The following is a 16,413-nucleotide window of genomic DNA, read 5'->3' on the forward strand; positions in this document are numbered from 1 at the left end:
CGTTGGGTATGACACCACGCAGGTTTTGAGGCGGGTGTGGGGACATTAATCTTTCAATCCTGGGGTGGCGTCAGCCACTTCTAGGTGGTTCGTCAGTACCTACCCCTAGGAGGGTTACGTTATAAAGCCTGACGTATGTAATAGGTGAGAACCGCAAAAGCCGTGAGTGGTAAACGGTGTTTAGTTTTGAAATAGCGGGAACCGGCCCCACCGGGAGCCACACGACTAATTCATTCATCTTCCAGACGTTAGAGGGACTTACGTAGAAGGAAACTATTATCTTGGCTCACTCACTTTATCGCTGTTAAGCAAGAGTGGGTGGTGGGAGGACTACGGATTTGCTTGTATGACAAATCATGTGTTTCCAGGAAGGATGCATTTTCGCAAAATGTTGTTAAGCACTGATATTGTTCAGTGTTAACACATGGCACAGGCGGGACCATGTCTCCTTGTAGTCTAGGATAACATAGTGTTAGGTTGGAAGGGCCACCCCGGCGTGGCCTCATCGGGTGCTGGCACAGGACATCTGACACGGCACTAACTGAGACTGTGGCCATCCTCTGTGTGTGGGTCTGTTTGCTCTCTCTGTGCCTGGCTGCAGGGCATTGTTCTGGTTTGTGTGTAGGCGTGTTGGACCCTTGGTATCTTAGTTAAGGAATTTACATGGATTAGTTTTGCTAGGCGATATATTATTAGTGTCCTACTGTTTTGCCTGCGTCCTGGGCTTCCGGGAGCAGGGGGGCGCAGGAGCTTTGGTTGGCCCCACCAATTGGGGCTCATTTGGCCTCTGCAGGCTTGCCTTATGGGGAGGAGGCTCGCTCCTGGGTCCTCTTGGGCCTCGGACGTGGGGTCATTCGGCGGCCCTTTCTTTGGGCACGGGCAGGGTTGGACCTGGGGAAGGACTGCAGCAGGGAGCGCCTCCTTGCTGCTCCTCATTCCTTCTCCCCATCTTCCGTGGGACTTGCTCGTTGGCTCGTTTTCATGTGTATGTCTTCATCACTTGAAGAGTTGCTTTAACTGCTTAAATTTTTTGCATAGATTCATCTTTTTTTTTTTTTTCAAGCTATCAACCTCATCTTACTCTGTTTGGAAAAAAAATTGGGAAAAAATTGTACGTGATTAGGACTAGCCCTCCCCGGGGTCTTCTGAGCCTGGCTGACACAGAGAGGGTCCTGGTGCATGCGGATGAGGCCAAGCACACAGCTTCTATGCCTTAGGCATGATGGCATTCTTCAAAATTATGGTCTTCTCTGTAGGTTCATTTACGGTCGTTGTGAATGTGGGTGGGCTTGGGTGTCATCTTAGGGTCTTTTTGCCTTGTCTGTTCTGTTGTAAGGAAGGAAGCAGATGACCCGTTGAGATTTTTTTTTTTTTTCTCACACGGGGTCCACCTCGACTATTTTTATGTGATCTTCTCCCCTAATACACCTTTGTGTTAAGTCTACTTGTGTACTAGGGGGTTAGTGACTCCAACCCCCCATTTCTAACCCTTAAAAATATAAATAGCGCTGAATCTCCGTTGTGGGATTCTTGGCACTTCCACTGGCTTCCTTCATCTCAACGGTAATTCACTCGCTCTAATTGGCTTGTTGCTGTGGAGAGACAGGAAGCGCTGCCTTGCGAGCAGGCGAATGACCTCAGATCTGGGCGCTCTGTATGGGAAGGTTGAGGTGCCCAGGTGGCTATTCGCCCTGCAGAGCTGGGGGTTCCCCCCACCCTCCCGCCACCTGTTCTCTCACCTTTGTTTATCTTCGTTTGTGGGGAAACAGAGGTACGGGTGGAGAGAACTTACTCAGCGAGCAGAAGCTTGTGCAAGGCCTGACGGTGGCCTTCGCGCTCATCTCCTCGGGGCTTAGTTGCTGGGAGAGATATGTAAAAAAAAAAGAGCGTGGCAAACCACCCCACCACACACCCACACCTGCCGCCCTCGAATTTGGCACTCCCAACAGGGCGGCTTCCCCTAGTTTTGGGCTGGGGGGGGCCGGAACTTTGAGTGAAGTATGGTTGAACTCTGGGTCTTTTGGGCAAAGACTTGGTTGTCATTCTATTTCTTATGACATTAGCTTTCTACACTATGTTCATTTGCCAGTTGCGGCGGCTTTAGATTTTGAGCATTCTCCGAACTTGCTAGTGTGTCTCAAGCGAGCCGGTCAGATCCCCTTGCGGTGGGGCCGCTCGCATAGGCTCAGCGGAGTTAGCATGAGGCAAGTTAGGGTGCAGCTGCGCAGGTCTCCGCCAGGCTGGGACCTCCTGCATCACCGGGAATTGAACCTGGGCTCTCCTCTTGGGCTCGCGGACCCCACCGAGCAGAAACCATGTAATCATATAGGCCCATTTGCCAACACCCACTGAGCCCATCTCATCCAGCCCTTTTTCTTTCTTTCTCTCTTCTCTGCGGCGCCAAGGTGCGAGAGGGAGCGGACCAGCCCAAGCCCTTTCCAGGGTGGCAGTTCGGGAAGGGATTTTTTGTTTTTTGTTTCTGTTGCATTTGTTTGTAAAATACAGTCTTTTTTGGAAAGAAATATATGTTTAGATTTGTTAACCTGAATTATTTGTTGCTTTTTTCTTTAGAAAAAATGGAGAATAAAAAAAAAAAATAACCACGTGGGGAAATGGAGCGTAAACTCTTAGTGTCCTGATGTAGGTCTTGGGAATTGATTAGTGTGACCGTGTGTCGTGCGTTTGCCTGCACTTATGTGAAGGGGCGTTCCTTGCCCTAACTGCAGGTCATCAGGGCAAGGTGGCTGTCCCGTGAAGCAAGAATGTTCCAAGCGTGCCATTCTCTTCCTGCTGTTTTCACCTCCCGAGTTGTCTCTGCCCCCTTCTTCTGCTGTCACGGTGCCACCCCTGACTATCCTGTTCACCTCTGTGGCTGTGGCACAGGGCAGAGGGCATATGCCCAGGCTGACCCAGGCTCAGCCAGAAAGGGTTGTTGGGGAGGGGGGGTGTTCCATGGGGAACCTGGGTGTGTCTGGCAGGTTACTGGCACCAGTTCGTTTTGGAGCTAAATGTGGAACCTGCCGGGCAGGCCCAGCCCTGGTCCTGCCCCAAAGATGCCTGGAAGCTGGGAGGGAAGGAACAACGTCAGAAATGGCCCACTGGCTACTGGGGTGACTTCAACCCATCTCACCTCTCAGTTCCAAACAACTTCCTTTTCTGGCTTCACAATGGGGCACACAGAAGGTGCCACCATGGTCTGCTGGTGGTTTTGGCTGGCAGTGTGGCTCTGAAGTAGAGCAGCCCTGGAGTGCTCAGGCCTCCCTTCCACAGGCGGATGAGTAAGTAGCTTGATCAGGTTCAAGTGGGCTAAGGGCCCTAACAGGGTTTGGCCATCGTCCTATGGAACAAGAGGCCACAGCACTGGCGGAGTCAGAGCAGCCTACGGGCCCTTTGGTCAAGGGCTGCCTCTGGGCTATGGCCTAAGACAGATTCGATATTAGGGGAGGAGTCGTTACAAGTGAGATCCACCTCCATGCTCTAAAATGTCGTTTAAGGTCTCACAGGTGATAGAGGAAGGAAGGGAGGATCGTCTGCTCGTCTCCTTAGGAAGAGGGGAGGGTGGAGGACGAGATTCAGAGCAGGAGCCCTAGTGGAGAGCCGCAGCTCCCGGGAACACTGAGAAGGAAGCCGAAGGAGGGCTCGAGACTGTGGGAGTTTGCCTGAGGAAGGGGAAAGAAGGGCTGGGCTTAGAAGAAGGGCTGGGCCAGCCTGGGGTGCTGCTGGAGCCCAGCTTTGGTGGGCAGAGTTGTTATTTGGTTTTCTTTCTCATAACAAAGGAAGTGCTTGGATTAGAATCAGGCCTGCTGTTTGGACTGCTTGCCCAGAGGGTGGGGCCCAGCTTGGGCCCGAGGGTCCTGAAGGGCTAGCCCTCTGGAGAGATTAAGTTGTCTCTTACTGACCTCAGGTCAGGGTGGAGCCTTACTTGTACTTCCCCAACAGGTGGGCTTTAGCAGTCGCCTACTCTGGCCCATGGGTGTCAGTTGCCTTTTGCCCAGTGGGTGATGGTGGGGCGGGAGGGATTGGGAGGATCTGGAATAAGAAAAATTAGAAGAACCCAAGGAAAGTCTGGGGCAAGTTCACCGAGACAGAAAGCTTGTTCCTGCCATGAGTGCTGTGCTGGTAACGCCTTAGCAACCCATGTGGGAATAGGGTTTTCACCAGGGGTCCAGTGGCACTTTTTTTGTCAAAATAACGTTAACTTAGTCCCATCTCTCTGAGCTGCAAAGATGCCCCGTGAGGTGGAGGTTGGAAAATGAAATACTCATATTTGACTGAGGGACGAAACCGCACTTACCCTCCCAGTATCCCAGGTGAAGAAGGGGCATAAAGGACAAAACAATGGAACGTTCCCTGAGAGGGGAGAGGACCAGGCCTAGGTGCTGGAAGCAGAAGGGGGGGTGGTCCTCCGCGGTACTATGAGTTCCACAGCAGCCCCCACCTCTAGTTCTCCCCTGCCAGGCTTGGGCCAAGCTCCCTGGTGAGTCAGGGCCAGAGGAATGCTGGGCCCAGGTGAAGGTGGGGCTGGCCTTGAACTTCTTCCTGCAAGCAAAGAAACGCCTATACTAGGAAAACCCAACCAAGGCGACAGGTGCTTACCCCAGCAAGGCCTTGGTTCCTCGAAAAGGACGGGCTTTGTAGAACTTGAAGGCAAAGCTCCTTTTGAGCTGTTTGACAACCCAGTCATTTTAAGGTCCCAAAGAAGATTTCGCGTGTTGCGGATGTGGAATGGCCTGGTGCCCTCTACGGCGCCATACATATAGATTCCAAAATCAAGGAAAGGGTTTGCGCCCTGGGCGATGGTTTCCTGGGTTGAACCCCTGCTAAAGCAAAGTGGCCCTCTGGCCAGCTGGGCGTCATCTCTTGGACATCAGGCCACCACCTGTTTGCCTGGCCCTCCTTGTTCCTGCTGGACATATCACAGTTAGGGACACCCCAGCTAGTCCAGCCCTGAGAAGTGTCCCTTGCCATCTGCTGCTTGTGTCCTGCCACAGTGGCCTCAGATCAGGGGGACGCAGGGCCCAGTTGCTACTTTTGGGGTTTTTTTTTACATTGGCACCACCGCTTTGGAAGCCCAGCTGAGAGGGGAAAGACAGCAGCTACCCAAGATGGGTCAACGCGCCCCAAATGAGAAAGCATCGAAAGGTCAGGGGAAGAAAATATTGTAGGTTTGTTTTCCAATGGTTGTTATCAGCTGGGCAAGGAAAAAGGGGAAGAGGAAAAGCTGAAGCTTCGTGGGGAAAGGAATTTATTGAAGGTCGATGGGAGGTGAGAGCACTTAGGGAAGAACCCAGGTGTGAGCCACTGGACCCTGCGGGTGGGCCTTGGCCCTCATTGCCGTGATCCTTTTGACCAGGCCCTCTGCTTTTGGTGTTCATTTTCCTCTCTGATTAAGGTTGGAGGTAGTATTAGAATTTTTTTTTCCATTTAAAAAAAAAAAAAAAAAAAACTTAAAAAAAAATACAGCAGAGGTGAGAAATTCCTGATTCGGCGGCCCCATGGTTCTAGAAAAGTCCTTCAAGTGCTTGCTTAAATTAATTTCAGCTTTACCTGGTTGACTGGCTGATGGAATGTGAGAGGCAGATTAAACATAAGGCAGATTTCAAACCGGATTTCTTACAGGCAATGCTTCTGCATGTTGTATTTGCCCCCACAATGTTGAGTACATGGCCCTGCGGCTCTTAGTGGCCGCAAGTGTAGTTGGATAGTTTGGCCAACCTTGTGCGTGCTGTGTGCTCTTTTCGTCTATGCCTAACCAAGCTGGCCTTCTGCATGTTCCTTGAGGATGTTATGCTGCTGCTCTCATCAAGTCTTGCTTCCCTCCAGCAGCAGCAAGCCAGCAGCAGCCACCCCTCCCCATTTTAGCCCAAACGCTTCCATAGCTTTTAAGAAGGAGCTGCCAGCCTGCTTTCACCAGCCGCACTTGGCTGAGGTGATGGAGAGGGGCCGGTTCTTTTCTGAGGAGTTTTCCCCTTTCTCTGCCCCAGATCTCTAGGGAAAAGGTCATGTGACATTCCAGTCAGAGAAACACGGGAGACACAAATTAGCTTGACTGTGAGCATTTCCTGTTGCTCCTTTCTAGAAACCAAACTTTGTGAAGGAATGGAAGGCCAGACAGAAGGAATCTTCTAAGGCACACGGGCGCTTGGCCTCACTTTGTTGTTGGAGACAGAGATAAGAGAGGGGACCAGGGGGAGGGAGAAGGAGAAGAGGAGACCAAGGCGGGCCCAGGTGGTGATCATCAGGGGGCGGCAGGGGGTTGAGAGGCGCCTCTCCGCCCGCCATCCCAGGGGCTCATCTCAGTGTATCTCTCTCCTCGAGGCTTCATCTCTCTCTTTTGTCTTCTCACTCTCCTTCCTCTTTCTTTTTTAAGATAGGGTTTCACAATGGAGCCTGGACAGACCTTGAACTCACCTAGTCCTCCAGCCTCAGCCTCTTGAGTGCTAGGATTACAGATATGACCCTCACCACTGGGCTTCCTGCGCTAACACTTGAGTCTTTTATTCCCTTTTTGTTTTTTGGACAGCAGATAATAATTAGGATTTAAGTTCCTCACTCCTTATTGTTTTTCCTGGAGTGTCTGTATGCCTTTACTTTGACTCTATACTTCTTATGAATAGTGTGTCTACATCATTGTCACTGTTGGTAATTGTTACTACCAAATTTTATTTCATTTATTTTTTTCGAGACAGGGTTTCTCTGTGTAGCTTTGCGCCTTTCCTGGAACTCACTCTGTAGACCATGCTGGCCTCGAACTCATAGAGATCCGCCGGTCTCTGCCTCCCGAGTGCTGGGATTAAAGGCATGCGCCACCACTGCCTGGCCCAAATTTTATTTTTATTCTACTTTATAATGTAGGAAAATTTCCTACATCACTATCACTATAATTTTTTCATAATTATCATTTTTCTCTACACATTTTACTGAAAAATTTATGTCGGGTGGCAAGGAGAAATTTATATTGTAATTTTATTTTACATAAATGTTGTATTGTACATATGGTGTTTTGACTTGCTTTTTTTCCCCACTTAACAATATGTCTTGAAGCTCTGGGTGCCAGCTGATTCCATTTCTGGTGAGGCCTGCCTTCACTTGTAGGTAGCTGCTTCTTATGATGTCCCCATAGCGGATGTGAAAAAGAGGCAATTCACTGGTATCTCTTTTTAAAAAGTTATCTTGTGTTTTTTAAAAGTTTATTTGTGAAGCTGAGCATGGTGGCGCCTTTAATACCAACACTCAGGCACAGGCAAGGACATCTCTGTGAGTTCGAGGCCAGCCTGGTCCACATAGTGAGTTCCTGGACAGTCAGGGCTACATAGTGAGACCCTATCGAAAGAGAGAGAGAGAGAGAGAGAGAGAGAGAGAGAGAGAGAGAGAGGTTTCTTTGTGGATGTAGGTGTGGTATGTGTACATGTTCGTTGCTGTGCACATGTGGTCAAAAGTGGACGTGTAGTGTCTTCCTCTGCTGTGCAGTTTTTGAGGCAGGGTCTCTCACCTAACCTGGAGTTCTTGGGTTAAGCGCTGCTGGCTGGTTAGTAAGCTCCAGGAATCTGCTTGTCCCCATCCTGCTGCCTATGTCTCCCGAGGCTGGGGCTGCAGGTACATACCATCATGCCCAGCCTTGCATGTGAGTGCTAGGGCTTGGAGCTTAAGCCTGCCTGCTTGCATGGCACGCACCTTACCAATTGAGCCAGCTCCCCAGCACTGGTAATCTCTTTTCATAAGGACACCGATACTGTTAGAGAGGTAAGATGTTCTCAGAGTTCTCTTACCCCTCGGGTGTCAATTTATGTTTCTGCGTAGCAGATTTTACATGGTGATTGAGATATTGAGGTTTTTTTGTTTTTTATTAAGAAGAGGCCTGCTGATGGTGAGCTACAGATGGTGACATTTACCAAGATGGGCAAGGGATAATTGCCTCGTGCAGTGGTGTGTATGTGTGTGTGGGTGTGATCTGGAGAGCCAGCTCCATAGAGCTTTCGTCAGCCACTCCTTTCAGTCCCATTGTGGGGGATGCTGGAGGCAGCCCATTCTTTGGCCTTTTAAAGATTGTTCTTGGCTTTCCCTGATGCTCTGTCTTCTTCAGCTGTCCTAAGTCTATCAAGTCATTTCACTTGTTGATATTTAGTGATATATGGTTTATTCCTCTGCCAGCCACTTAATTCCTTATTCCCTAGGGATCCGCCTTCTCAATCACTAGCTTCTCTGTGGGTTTGAGGACTCCAGTGCTCAATGCTGTCATCTCTCCCACGCTCTCTGAATTTGGCATTGTTTATGGCCCTAAAATACTGTTTAATGAAGTCTTACTGAGGTTTTGGGAGGGGGTGGAATTAGATGCATCCATTCAGTCTGTTCTCTGTTCCAGTTTATCATCATCTACAGTGATTTTATTTACTTGTTTTCCTGACATGCTTGCAAGAACATAAGCTAGGGACCCGAACTCCTCTACACTGCTCTTGTCAGATGTAGTCATTCACAGATACTTCTGAACAGATACGTCTAAAGCTGCAAGGCGACGTTAGGAGTAAACTCCACCATTTGGAGATTAGAGGCCTATAAAAGGAAGTAAGTCTAAGTCTTGACTCACAGAGAGTCTATTGATTGAGGAGGTGGAATCCTGAGAAACACAGTAATTAGGGGGCTGACAGGAATGAGTCATGTATCAATGGAACGTCAGAGGAGAGAGAGATTACTGAGGCCAATTACAATAGAAACAAGTGTGTTTTTTTAAAAAAAATTGTATTCTGTCATGACATAAAAGGATCAAGAAGTTTAAGGGGAAATATCCATTATATTTGGCAAGTAGATTTTTGATATTCGGTAGCTGGCATGAACTACAGTCAGTGGTAGAGACAGTGAGGCCGCAATCATTGTAGTGGATTACAGAGTCAAGTTCAGGCCGTGTAGACTTTTGCCATGGTTAGATGGAAGAAACTTAGCAGGAGAAATGAGGGTAGGGTACTACTCCAGTTCTATGATGATTTGGTAGGAATAATAATAATAATAATACCCTGATTTAGTGGCTTCACAGGAGCCCTTCTGTTGTTATCTCTTCTGGCTCCTAGCTCTGCTAGATGGTTATCTCATGAAAGCTCATGTGATTTCGCAGACAGTCTGAAGCTAGAGTATTTTCAAAAACTCCACTTACATATATGTCCACCGATGCGGTCTGTTTGTTGGAGCTAATAATCTCCTACAAATGTCATTTTTCATGTGGCCTGGACTTTCCCACACTTGGTAGCTGAGTTCTAAGAGCAAGTGACCCAAGAGAACCAGGTAGAAGCTATATTGTCTTTTACCATCGAGCCTTAGAAGTCGTATCCCAGGCTCACCAGAGTCTGGAGATGAGGAAGTCACAGGTCTCATGTCTCAGACAGCAGATTGTAAAACCACAGTCCAATGGGGTAGGAAATTTTGACTCTGTCTTGAAAAATACAGTCTGCCATGGGTAGTAGCTACTGAGAAAGTAGGTATTGCTGTACCAGGAGTCTTGGACCAACATGACTGTTTGATACTAACATAATGGGAGCAATTAAAATGCCCATTTTAAAAGTTCCTCTTTGAAAAACCTGTTTTAATGTGAGATTATCTCAAGACCAGTCTTCACTCCCCTCATTTGTCAACATAAAAGTAGGGAGGTTCTGAACCAAATGTACAGGGTCTTTAAAAAAAAATTCAAGTGTGCAGACAGCGTGTGAGTCCTGTTTTGGGAGATGGGAAATCAGAAAAGCTCCTGTGGTTCAGACATTTTGCTGCTCTTGGTTTGGTTTGGTTTGTTGTCATTTTTCTTCAGAAAAATCCCATTGCGGACTTCTCATGAATCTTTCTTCTCCAACATTCATATCTCCACAAAGCTGTCTCACTTTGCGATGTTTGTCAGTCTGTAGAGGACTGCTAGAACACTGTTGTGACTGTATGACTCACATCTCAGGATTCTTACCATGGTCGGTTGTTGACAAGGGCTAGTCCTCACTCCTGATCTGTAGTCAGGCTTCCTGTTTGAAGCCTGACTCCCCAGGTCCAGCGTTATTAGCCCAGGATTCTACAGCCTAATGGCTATTGAGACTTTGGAGTTACATACTCCTATGGAAACTTGGTGGAAACCTAGGCCCCTGGCAGAGAAAATGTACATACCTAGAATTTTTCCAGAGCTTCATGAGTTTCATGGAAACTTAGCAGTGAGCTCGTGAAGACCCTGGCAGGAGTTCAGGTTCCCAGCGGCCGATGGTGAAGTGAGACGAAGTGGGGAAAATGCTCAGTCAAGTGTCAAACAACATGGGACATGCTCACTGAATGAACGTAGCAGTTGCCATTCTGCTGATTTTCAACTTTCTTCGGCAAACAGAACAATTTGTTTTTCGAACATACCCTTAAAATGGCTTTGCTATTAGAATTTATTTCTACCTGGAATACTTTTTCCATCCTCTTATTATCTAATACCCATTCTTCCATGAAGTCTGTCTTCTCAACCCAATGTCTGAGCAGTCTTTTGTCAGACTTCTAAGAGTCTAGAATGTTGAGCTACTCTATGGGACCAGTGTGTGCATAGGCCTGCATGGTGTGTGTGTGTGTGTGTGTGTGTGTGTGTGTGTGTGTGTGTGTGTGTGTGTGTGTTTGCGTGTGCGTGTGCTTCCATGTGTGTATTGATTTGGGATCTTACAAAGTTATCCAAGTTGTCCTAGAACTCAAGTCTTGCTGTCTAACCCTTCAAAGGACCTGGGTTGCAGGTGTGTGCCCCTGTGCCCAGCTTCAGTGTATTCCACAGGCACTTCCTGCTCCTTTGTTGGCACAAGGTTTTGTAACAGATACTGAGAGATGTACAAGGTGGAGCCCCTGTTCCAAGATGGACTCTAATCAGGACATGTAGCCAAGGGAACCCTTTCCTCTCCGGGTTGCTCTTTGGTCATGGTGTATGTGGCAGCGACAGGAAGTGACTGAGATAGTGCCCCTCTAGCAATGTGCCCCTTGAAGGGTCTTTGGCATAGTTGGTTATTTCCAAAAAGCCTGTAATAATTTACAAACATGAGCTTTCTCAACTTCCTGCCCTCTCACGATGAGCTTTGTTATGGCCATAGATTTTTTTTTTTAATCTTTATTTTAAATACGTATCAAAAGCTGCCCCTTCCACCTGGGCTCTGGGCCTCTGCCCATTCATCTGTAAACATCCTTAAATCTCTCTTTTCTCCCCCCCCCCGAAAAAATACATAAAGAGCACCACAGAGAGGGGGGAGAGAGGGAGGAAGAGGAAGAGGAAGGAGAGAGTTCACCTTGGCAACTCTGGAGAGAAACAAAAGCCCATCTGTTTGTTTCCCCACCCTCCAGACATCTGAACTCTTGGCTTTGCGTCTGCCCTTGGTCCTCTCCTGTGACCACCTCCCTCCGGCCCCATCAACAAGTCCTGATTTGGAAGTCCAAACTCGCCTTTCTGTTCTGCTAATTGACTGGCCTCTTGCTGGCCTGCTCCTGCTTGGCCTCCTGTTCTGGGGTTTGACAACTTTGTTCCGTGTTGACTGCTTCCTTCTTCTTGTAACTGTCCTTCTGTAATTTTCATAATCCACTTTCTTTGGCCTCAGCCAGCGCTCTTCCCCATCCGACTGTCAAGGTTGGGAATTTTCTTCCTAGTGTGCACTGTTCCTGGAGTGATTTTGGCCAACCCCATGGCTTCGTATGCTGCCTATATATGGATAATTCCCAAACTGTTTTTCGCCTAGCTTTCTCCTCATCTCTGTGTCCATATAGTCAACTGGATACTTCCAATTTTGATAACCTACAAACATCCCATACTTAATGTGTCTCCAAACCTCCTACATAATGTTTTTCTATATCTGCCTTGTCTTTCACTACCTTTTCTGGGGGATTATGGTGCAACTGCCCTCTTTTGTATTGTGGTCCATGAGTGGCCATGTTGATTTTACATGTTCAAGATGGAGGAGCGGGCACTAGACAGAGCTACAGCCCCAGCCTCACATTTCAAAGATTTCGTGAAACTTTCTTCACTATCTCTGCTGCCACTTTTGTAGGGCTTCGTATCCCCCAGCAAAAGTCTCTCAGCTGATTTCTGTGCCTCTTTTCTTGACTATGATCATATTCTCCATATTCTGCAGATAGCTCATCCCAAAATACAAACAGGATCTCATTAGTCCTCATTAAATCTTGGGTGACTCCCCATCCTCTTTTCTTGGGCTTCTCAAGTTCCATACTGTTGACATCCGGGCTGGCTCTTGTGTTAACCCGTATGCCTTGCCTCTTCCTAGGAAACGCCAGCAGTGGCCCCCACTACTCAGACCTTGATAAATGTCCCCGGGCACAGAGTGGCAAGATTGCACGTACTGGAACCCACAGATGGGCAGGCCAGGGTGCAGTGCCTTGGGTCTCTCTAACCCCTTTGTTCTCTCCCGGCCCCCAGCACTCTGTGCCTCCCAGTGGTGACTGGATCTCTCGAGATCACCCACACTTTTGTCTTTGTGTCTCACTGGGCTTTTCTGTTTGCTGGGGCCTTGTAAAGCCCACACCACACTCTTTGCACGTGACCCACCACCGTGGCCCTGGGGATCCGCTCAGTGAGCACTCGCTAGGAATCAGTTTTTGACCCTGGGCCTTGTTAAGTACTGTCTCATGTGTCCCCATCCCCCTCTGCTCCCTCTCCTTGTCACATTGACACCTATATATCCAGGGGAGCAAGAGCTGATGGCCAGGCCTGTTTTTATCTCTGTGTCCCACATAGGGACCTACTTCTGCTAGGCACTCAGTTATAAATGTCCATGGAATGAATAGCACTCACTGAGTATTTGTAGAGGAATGAATAGTCTCTCTTAAAATGGCTTCTTGTCACAGAGCTTTCCCTTCCCACCCTTCCAGCCTGGGTATATCATGGAAACAAAGCCAGTTGGTCAGTAGGTCAAGAAACGGCCATCCCCAAAGCAAGAGTTTAGGAAGAAAGTGTGGCGCTTCCTCAGAGCCCAAGGCACTCCGTGGGCAAAGCAGCACACAGAGCTTCATGTTGATTCAGGCCCTAGAAAGGACTAAGAAACTGAACAGAAATGAGAACTGGGGAGAGAAGTCGGACATTTTTCTCCAGCAGCATATGGATTTCTCATCAGTCCATGTAAGGGAAAACCGGGGGTGGGGAGGCCTCGGCAGCTGCAGCTGTCCCCACTCCCTCCCTCCCTCCTCATTCCACCGCCACCACACCTGGTCCCCAGAGGACCCTCACAGCTCAGCTCTTTGGCTGAGGGATGGACAAATCTCCATGGTTCAGCAGAGACAAGCCTGGGAGTTTTCAAAAGAAGCTTTGCTAGGAAACAAAACAAAGTAAAAACAGGAAATAGGGTATAGAAATGATAAAAATATAGATTGGGGGGGGGAACGGGACACGTCCCTCAGTTTAAGATAAGTGAGACAGTGTGTGTGTGTGTGTGTGTGTGTGTGTGTGTGTGTGTGTGTGTGTGTGATTTTGCTGGATTTAGTTCACTGTTTAATTTTTCATGATATTGTCTGTCTCTGGGAACCTAGCCTCCAGTCTCTCTTTGTGTTTGCATGCTGTTCTTTCTCTTAAGAGCCTTCTCCGTCTCCGTCTAGGGAAGGTGTTGGAGCTGGTATTTCACTTGCTTGCTCTTCCAGGCAGCCATGACTGATCACAGCGTGAAACGAGTTTCCCCCATTTTTCTGGGGCTAAGTCTTCTCAGTGATTGCAAACACTAGCAGAGGCCCGGTGCTCAGTGTTCATAATAAAGGTTTTACTTGCCTGGTGTGAAATGAAAAACACAGACAACGTCATTGGCTTTTTAATAACATGAAGGAACTGACCTTTTTACCCTGAGGGCTTTCTTTCTTTTTCTTTTTTTTAAACCTTCTAGGTAATTGAAATAGCAGATGGTGGGCTGAGAGTGTAGTGGTTTAGTGTGGTTGCCTAGCATATGAGAAGCCCTGGGTTTGATCCTCACTGCTGGAAGAAAAAAAAAGAAAAGAAAAGAAAAGCAGATAGTTTATGTGTTGTGTCATTAAAAAATTAATTTAGTTAAAAAATAAATATACTTACCTTAAAAAATAAAATAGCGAGTGGAAGTTGTGAGGGTTTTATGTACTTACTTGGCAAAATTAAAAGTGGATAATTCTCTGTAGGTCCCCTCAGTTTTGTCTTTGTTAGGTTTTAAAGAGTGTGTGTGCACAGACGTGTGTGTGCATGCCACAGTGTTAGTGATGTGGCCATAGGACGACTTTCCGGAGTTGGTCCTCTTCTTCCGCCATTTGGCCCTAGGGATGGAATGCAGGTCACTGGGTTGGTAGTAAACATCTTTATCCACTAAGGCATCTCTCTGACTGTCCTGCCCTCAGGTTTTAAAAATCCTTGGGCTGGGAAATCCAATGCTGGCCAGCAGGTATTGCATAAACCACAGAAGTGTCCTAGGCTGGTTCTGTGCTCTGTAGGCCGTTCAAGAAAGTGTTCTGATGCATGTGATTTATCTCACAGTCCTCCCAACAGCAGGCTTGCCCCTCGCTGTTTTCTAAGGCAAATGATCAAGTCTTTGTAAGGTTGACATTCTCTCCTTAGGAACCAGGTAGTATGGTTCAGTCCTCAGACAAATAATCATTGATTGACTCTAGCAATAATCAATGGATTTAGCATGTACTAGGTCCCACAAACATGAGTAATTTATTGTCCCTGTCTTCAAGAAAATCCTAAATTGGGGGGGGGGACGCGAATCGAGTTGTAAAGGATGGAATGGGGTTCCCTATTCTGCAGGCCAGGGGGGAGTGCCTGTTTCTACCTCAGACAGCTTCACACTGGACCATGGTTTTGCCCGAGAGAAGCTGAGGAAAGGCACTTTGGGCAGTGATCTGTCTGAACTGGCGACATCAGGAGGAACAGTCCCCGCCAGTGCGGCACAGGAGCGAGCACATGCAGGAGATGAAGGTGGGAAGGGACGGCTGCCTGCACAGGACACATGCTCTTCGTATCTGTGACCAGACACAGGCCGCAGCAAGGAAGCTCTTGGTTCTGAGCTTGCCCTTCCTTGCCAGCCTTTGCATTCTCCTCAGGAGTTTGATATGGGAGATTGTCTGCCCTTGGATTCCAAGGGTTAACTGCCAGAACACAGCACAGCACACAGCAAATAGACATAGACATCTCTGCCGACCGACCGTCAGCTCACCCCGAGCCCAGCATGAGCCTCAGCTGCCACAGAGCAGATGCCATGGCAGTGACATCTGTGGAGCCCCAGAGAGCCTGCCAGCATCTGGAGCATCTGGATCCTGCCTGACACACTGTAAGGAGCTATGGATAAGATCTAGGAGTGTCCATAGGAGGTGGCCCTGAAGCCATCCTAAAAAGACAACAGCATACCTACCTCATTGGAAGACAGTCTTCCTAAGGTTTTTTCCCTTAGCACACAGTACTCTGAGATTATTTTGATAAAATTGGAAATGTTTTGATAGAAACAAGGTAACTACCTCTACTGGAGGAAATGTCATACTGCAGAGCCCTTTCTGTAAGGGACAGTTGATCCCCTGAACCTCGTTCGTCATTAGAGTCTGAATTTCAGCATATGTTCCCCTCTTCCCACCACGACCCTCACATTAACCTCCTTCCTTGTGAATTGTCTTCTTTTGTAGTATCTGACCAGACGGATACCACAGAACCCAAGGTATCAACATATCAAGTCAAGACTGGATACTGGTAAGTCAAAATCAGAAACAGAGTTTTAAAAATCGAATAGCCACTGATAGACAGGAAAGTGCCCATCAAACTGGAACCAACCATAGCTGGAAGTTTCTTATTGTCTTGCCTGATGTCTTTGAAAGCTGTATTTCAGATTATCAGTAAAATTTGCACTCACGTAATTTCAGTTATTATTGCTTTCCCCATTAGAAATCATCTAAATCAAGAAAGGGAAATTCTAGGAATTCAATAAGTTACAGGGCCGATGCTGAGTAAATGTCAGGAGGTCACACTCCATTCTGGAGCACCTGAAGTGTACTCCATCAAACTGACAGCAGTGGATTAGACATGTGCGTGTTTATTTAGTCCAGTAAAAGTAAAAGTATGGACTCGTGTATAGGAGGATGGCTGTGGGCTGTGGCTTTTGCAATTAGAGCACCAAGACTCAAGTGGAGGCCGGCTGACTTGAACGAGGAACTAAAATGCCAGCCGAGATTGAATTAGTGCTGCCCTTAGGTGAGAGCACGTACAAGAGAGGCATGCTGTCCGCATCTCTCCGAGTTCTGCTGCCGCTGCCGCTGCCGCTGCCGCTGCCGCTGCTGGCCAGATCCCAGTGGGTCTGCAGTCTTGTGAGGTTGGGGTTGTTTGTTTCTGTGTTCTTCAGCCTTTGCCTCAAAATCCATAGTTTTCCTGCAGTATCTGAAGACACCTGAGGGAAGTGAAGGGGCGTGTTACCTCTGTTTAAATCATCCTCCGCT

The 16,413-nt window shown here is 47.9% G+C and overlaps 1 protein-coding gene across 2 annotated transcripts in view; it reads left to right on the plus strand.

Annotated features, from left to right (window-relative positions):
* The window catches only part of Cep41 (centrosomal protein 41), a 46,880-nt gene that overhangs the window by 3,813 nt on the left and 26,654 nt on the right, over nt 1-16,413 (plus strand). Inside the window, exons 1-2 of one of the 2 annotated variants that reach the window (XM_037203676.1) lie at nt 14,724-15,263; nt 15,610-15,673. Coding sequence is in view for 1 of the 2 variants with exons in the window: in XM_028866170.2 (XP_028722003.1) it covers nt 15,610-15,673 (64 nt within the window). In the remaining variant the exon portion in view is untranslated. Of the gene's footprint in view, nt 1-14,723; nt 15,264-15,609; nt 15,674-16,413 lie in introns of those variants that run through there. The other variant, XM_028866170.2, reaches the window with a different exon arrangement.

This window comes from Peromyscus leucopus, chromosome 3, assembly GCF_004664715.2.
Source record: "Peromyscus leucopus breed LL Stock chromosome 3, UCI_PerLeu_2.1, whole genome shotgun sequence".
NCBI lineage: Eukaryota > Metazoa > Chordata > Mammalia > Rodentia > Cricetidae > Peromyscus > Peromyscus leucopus.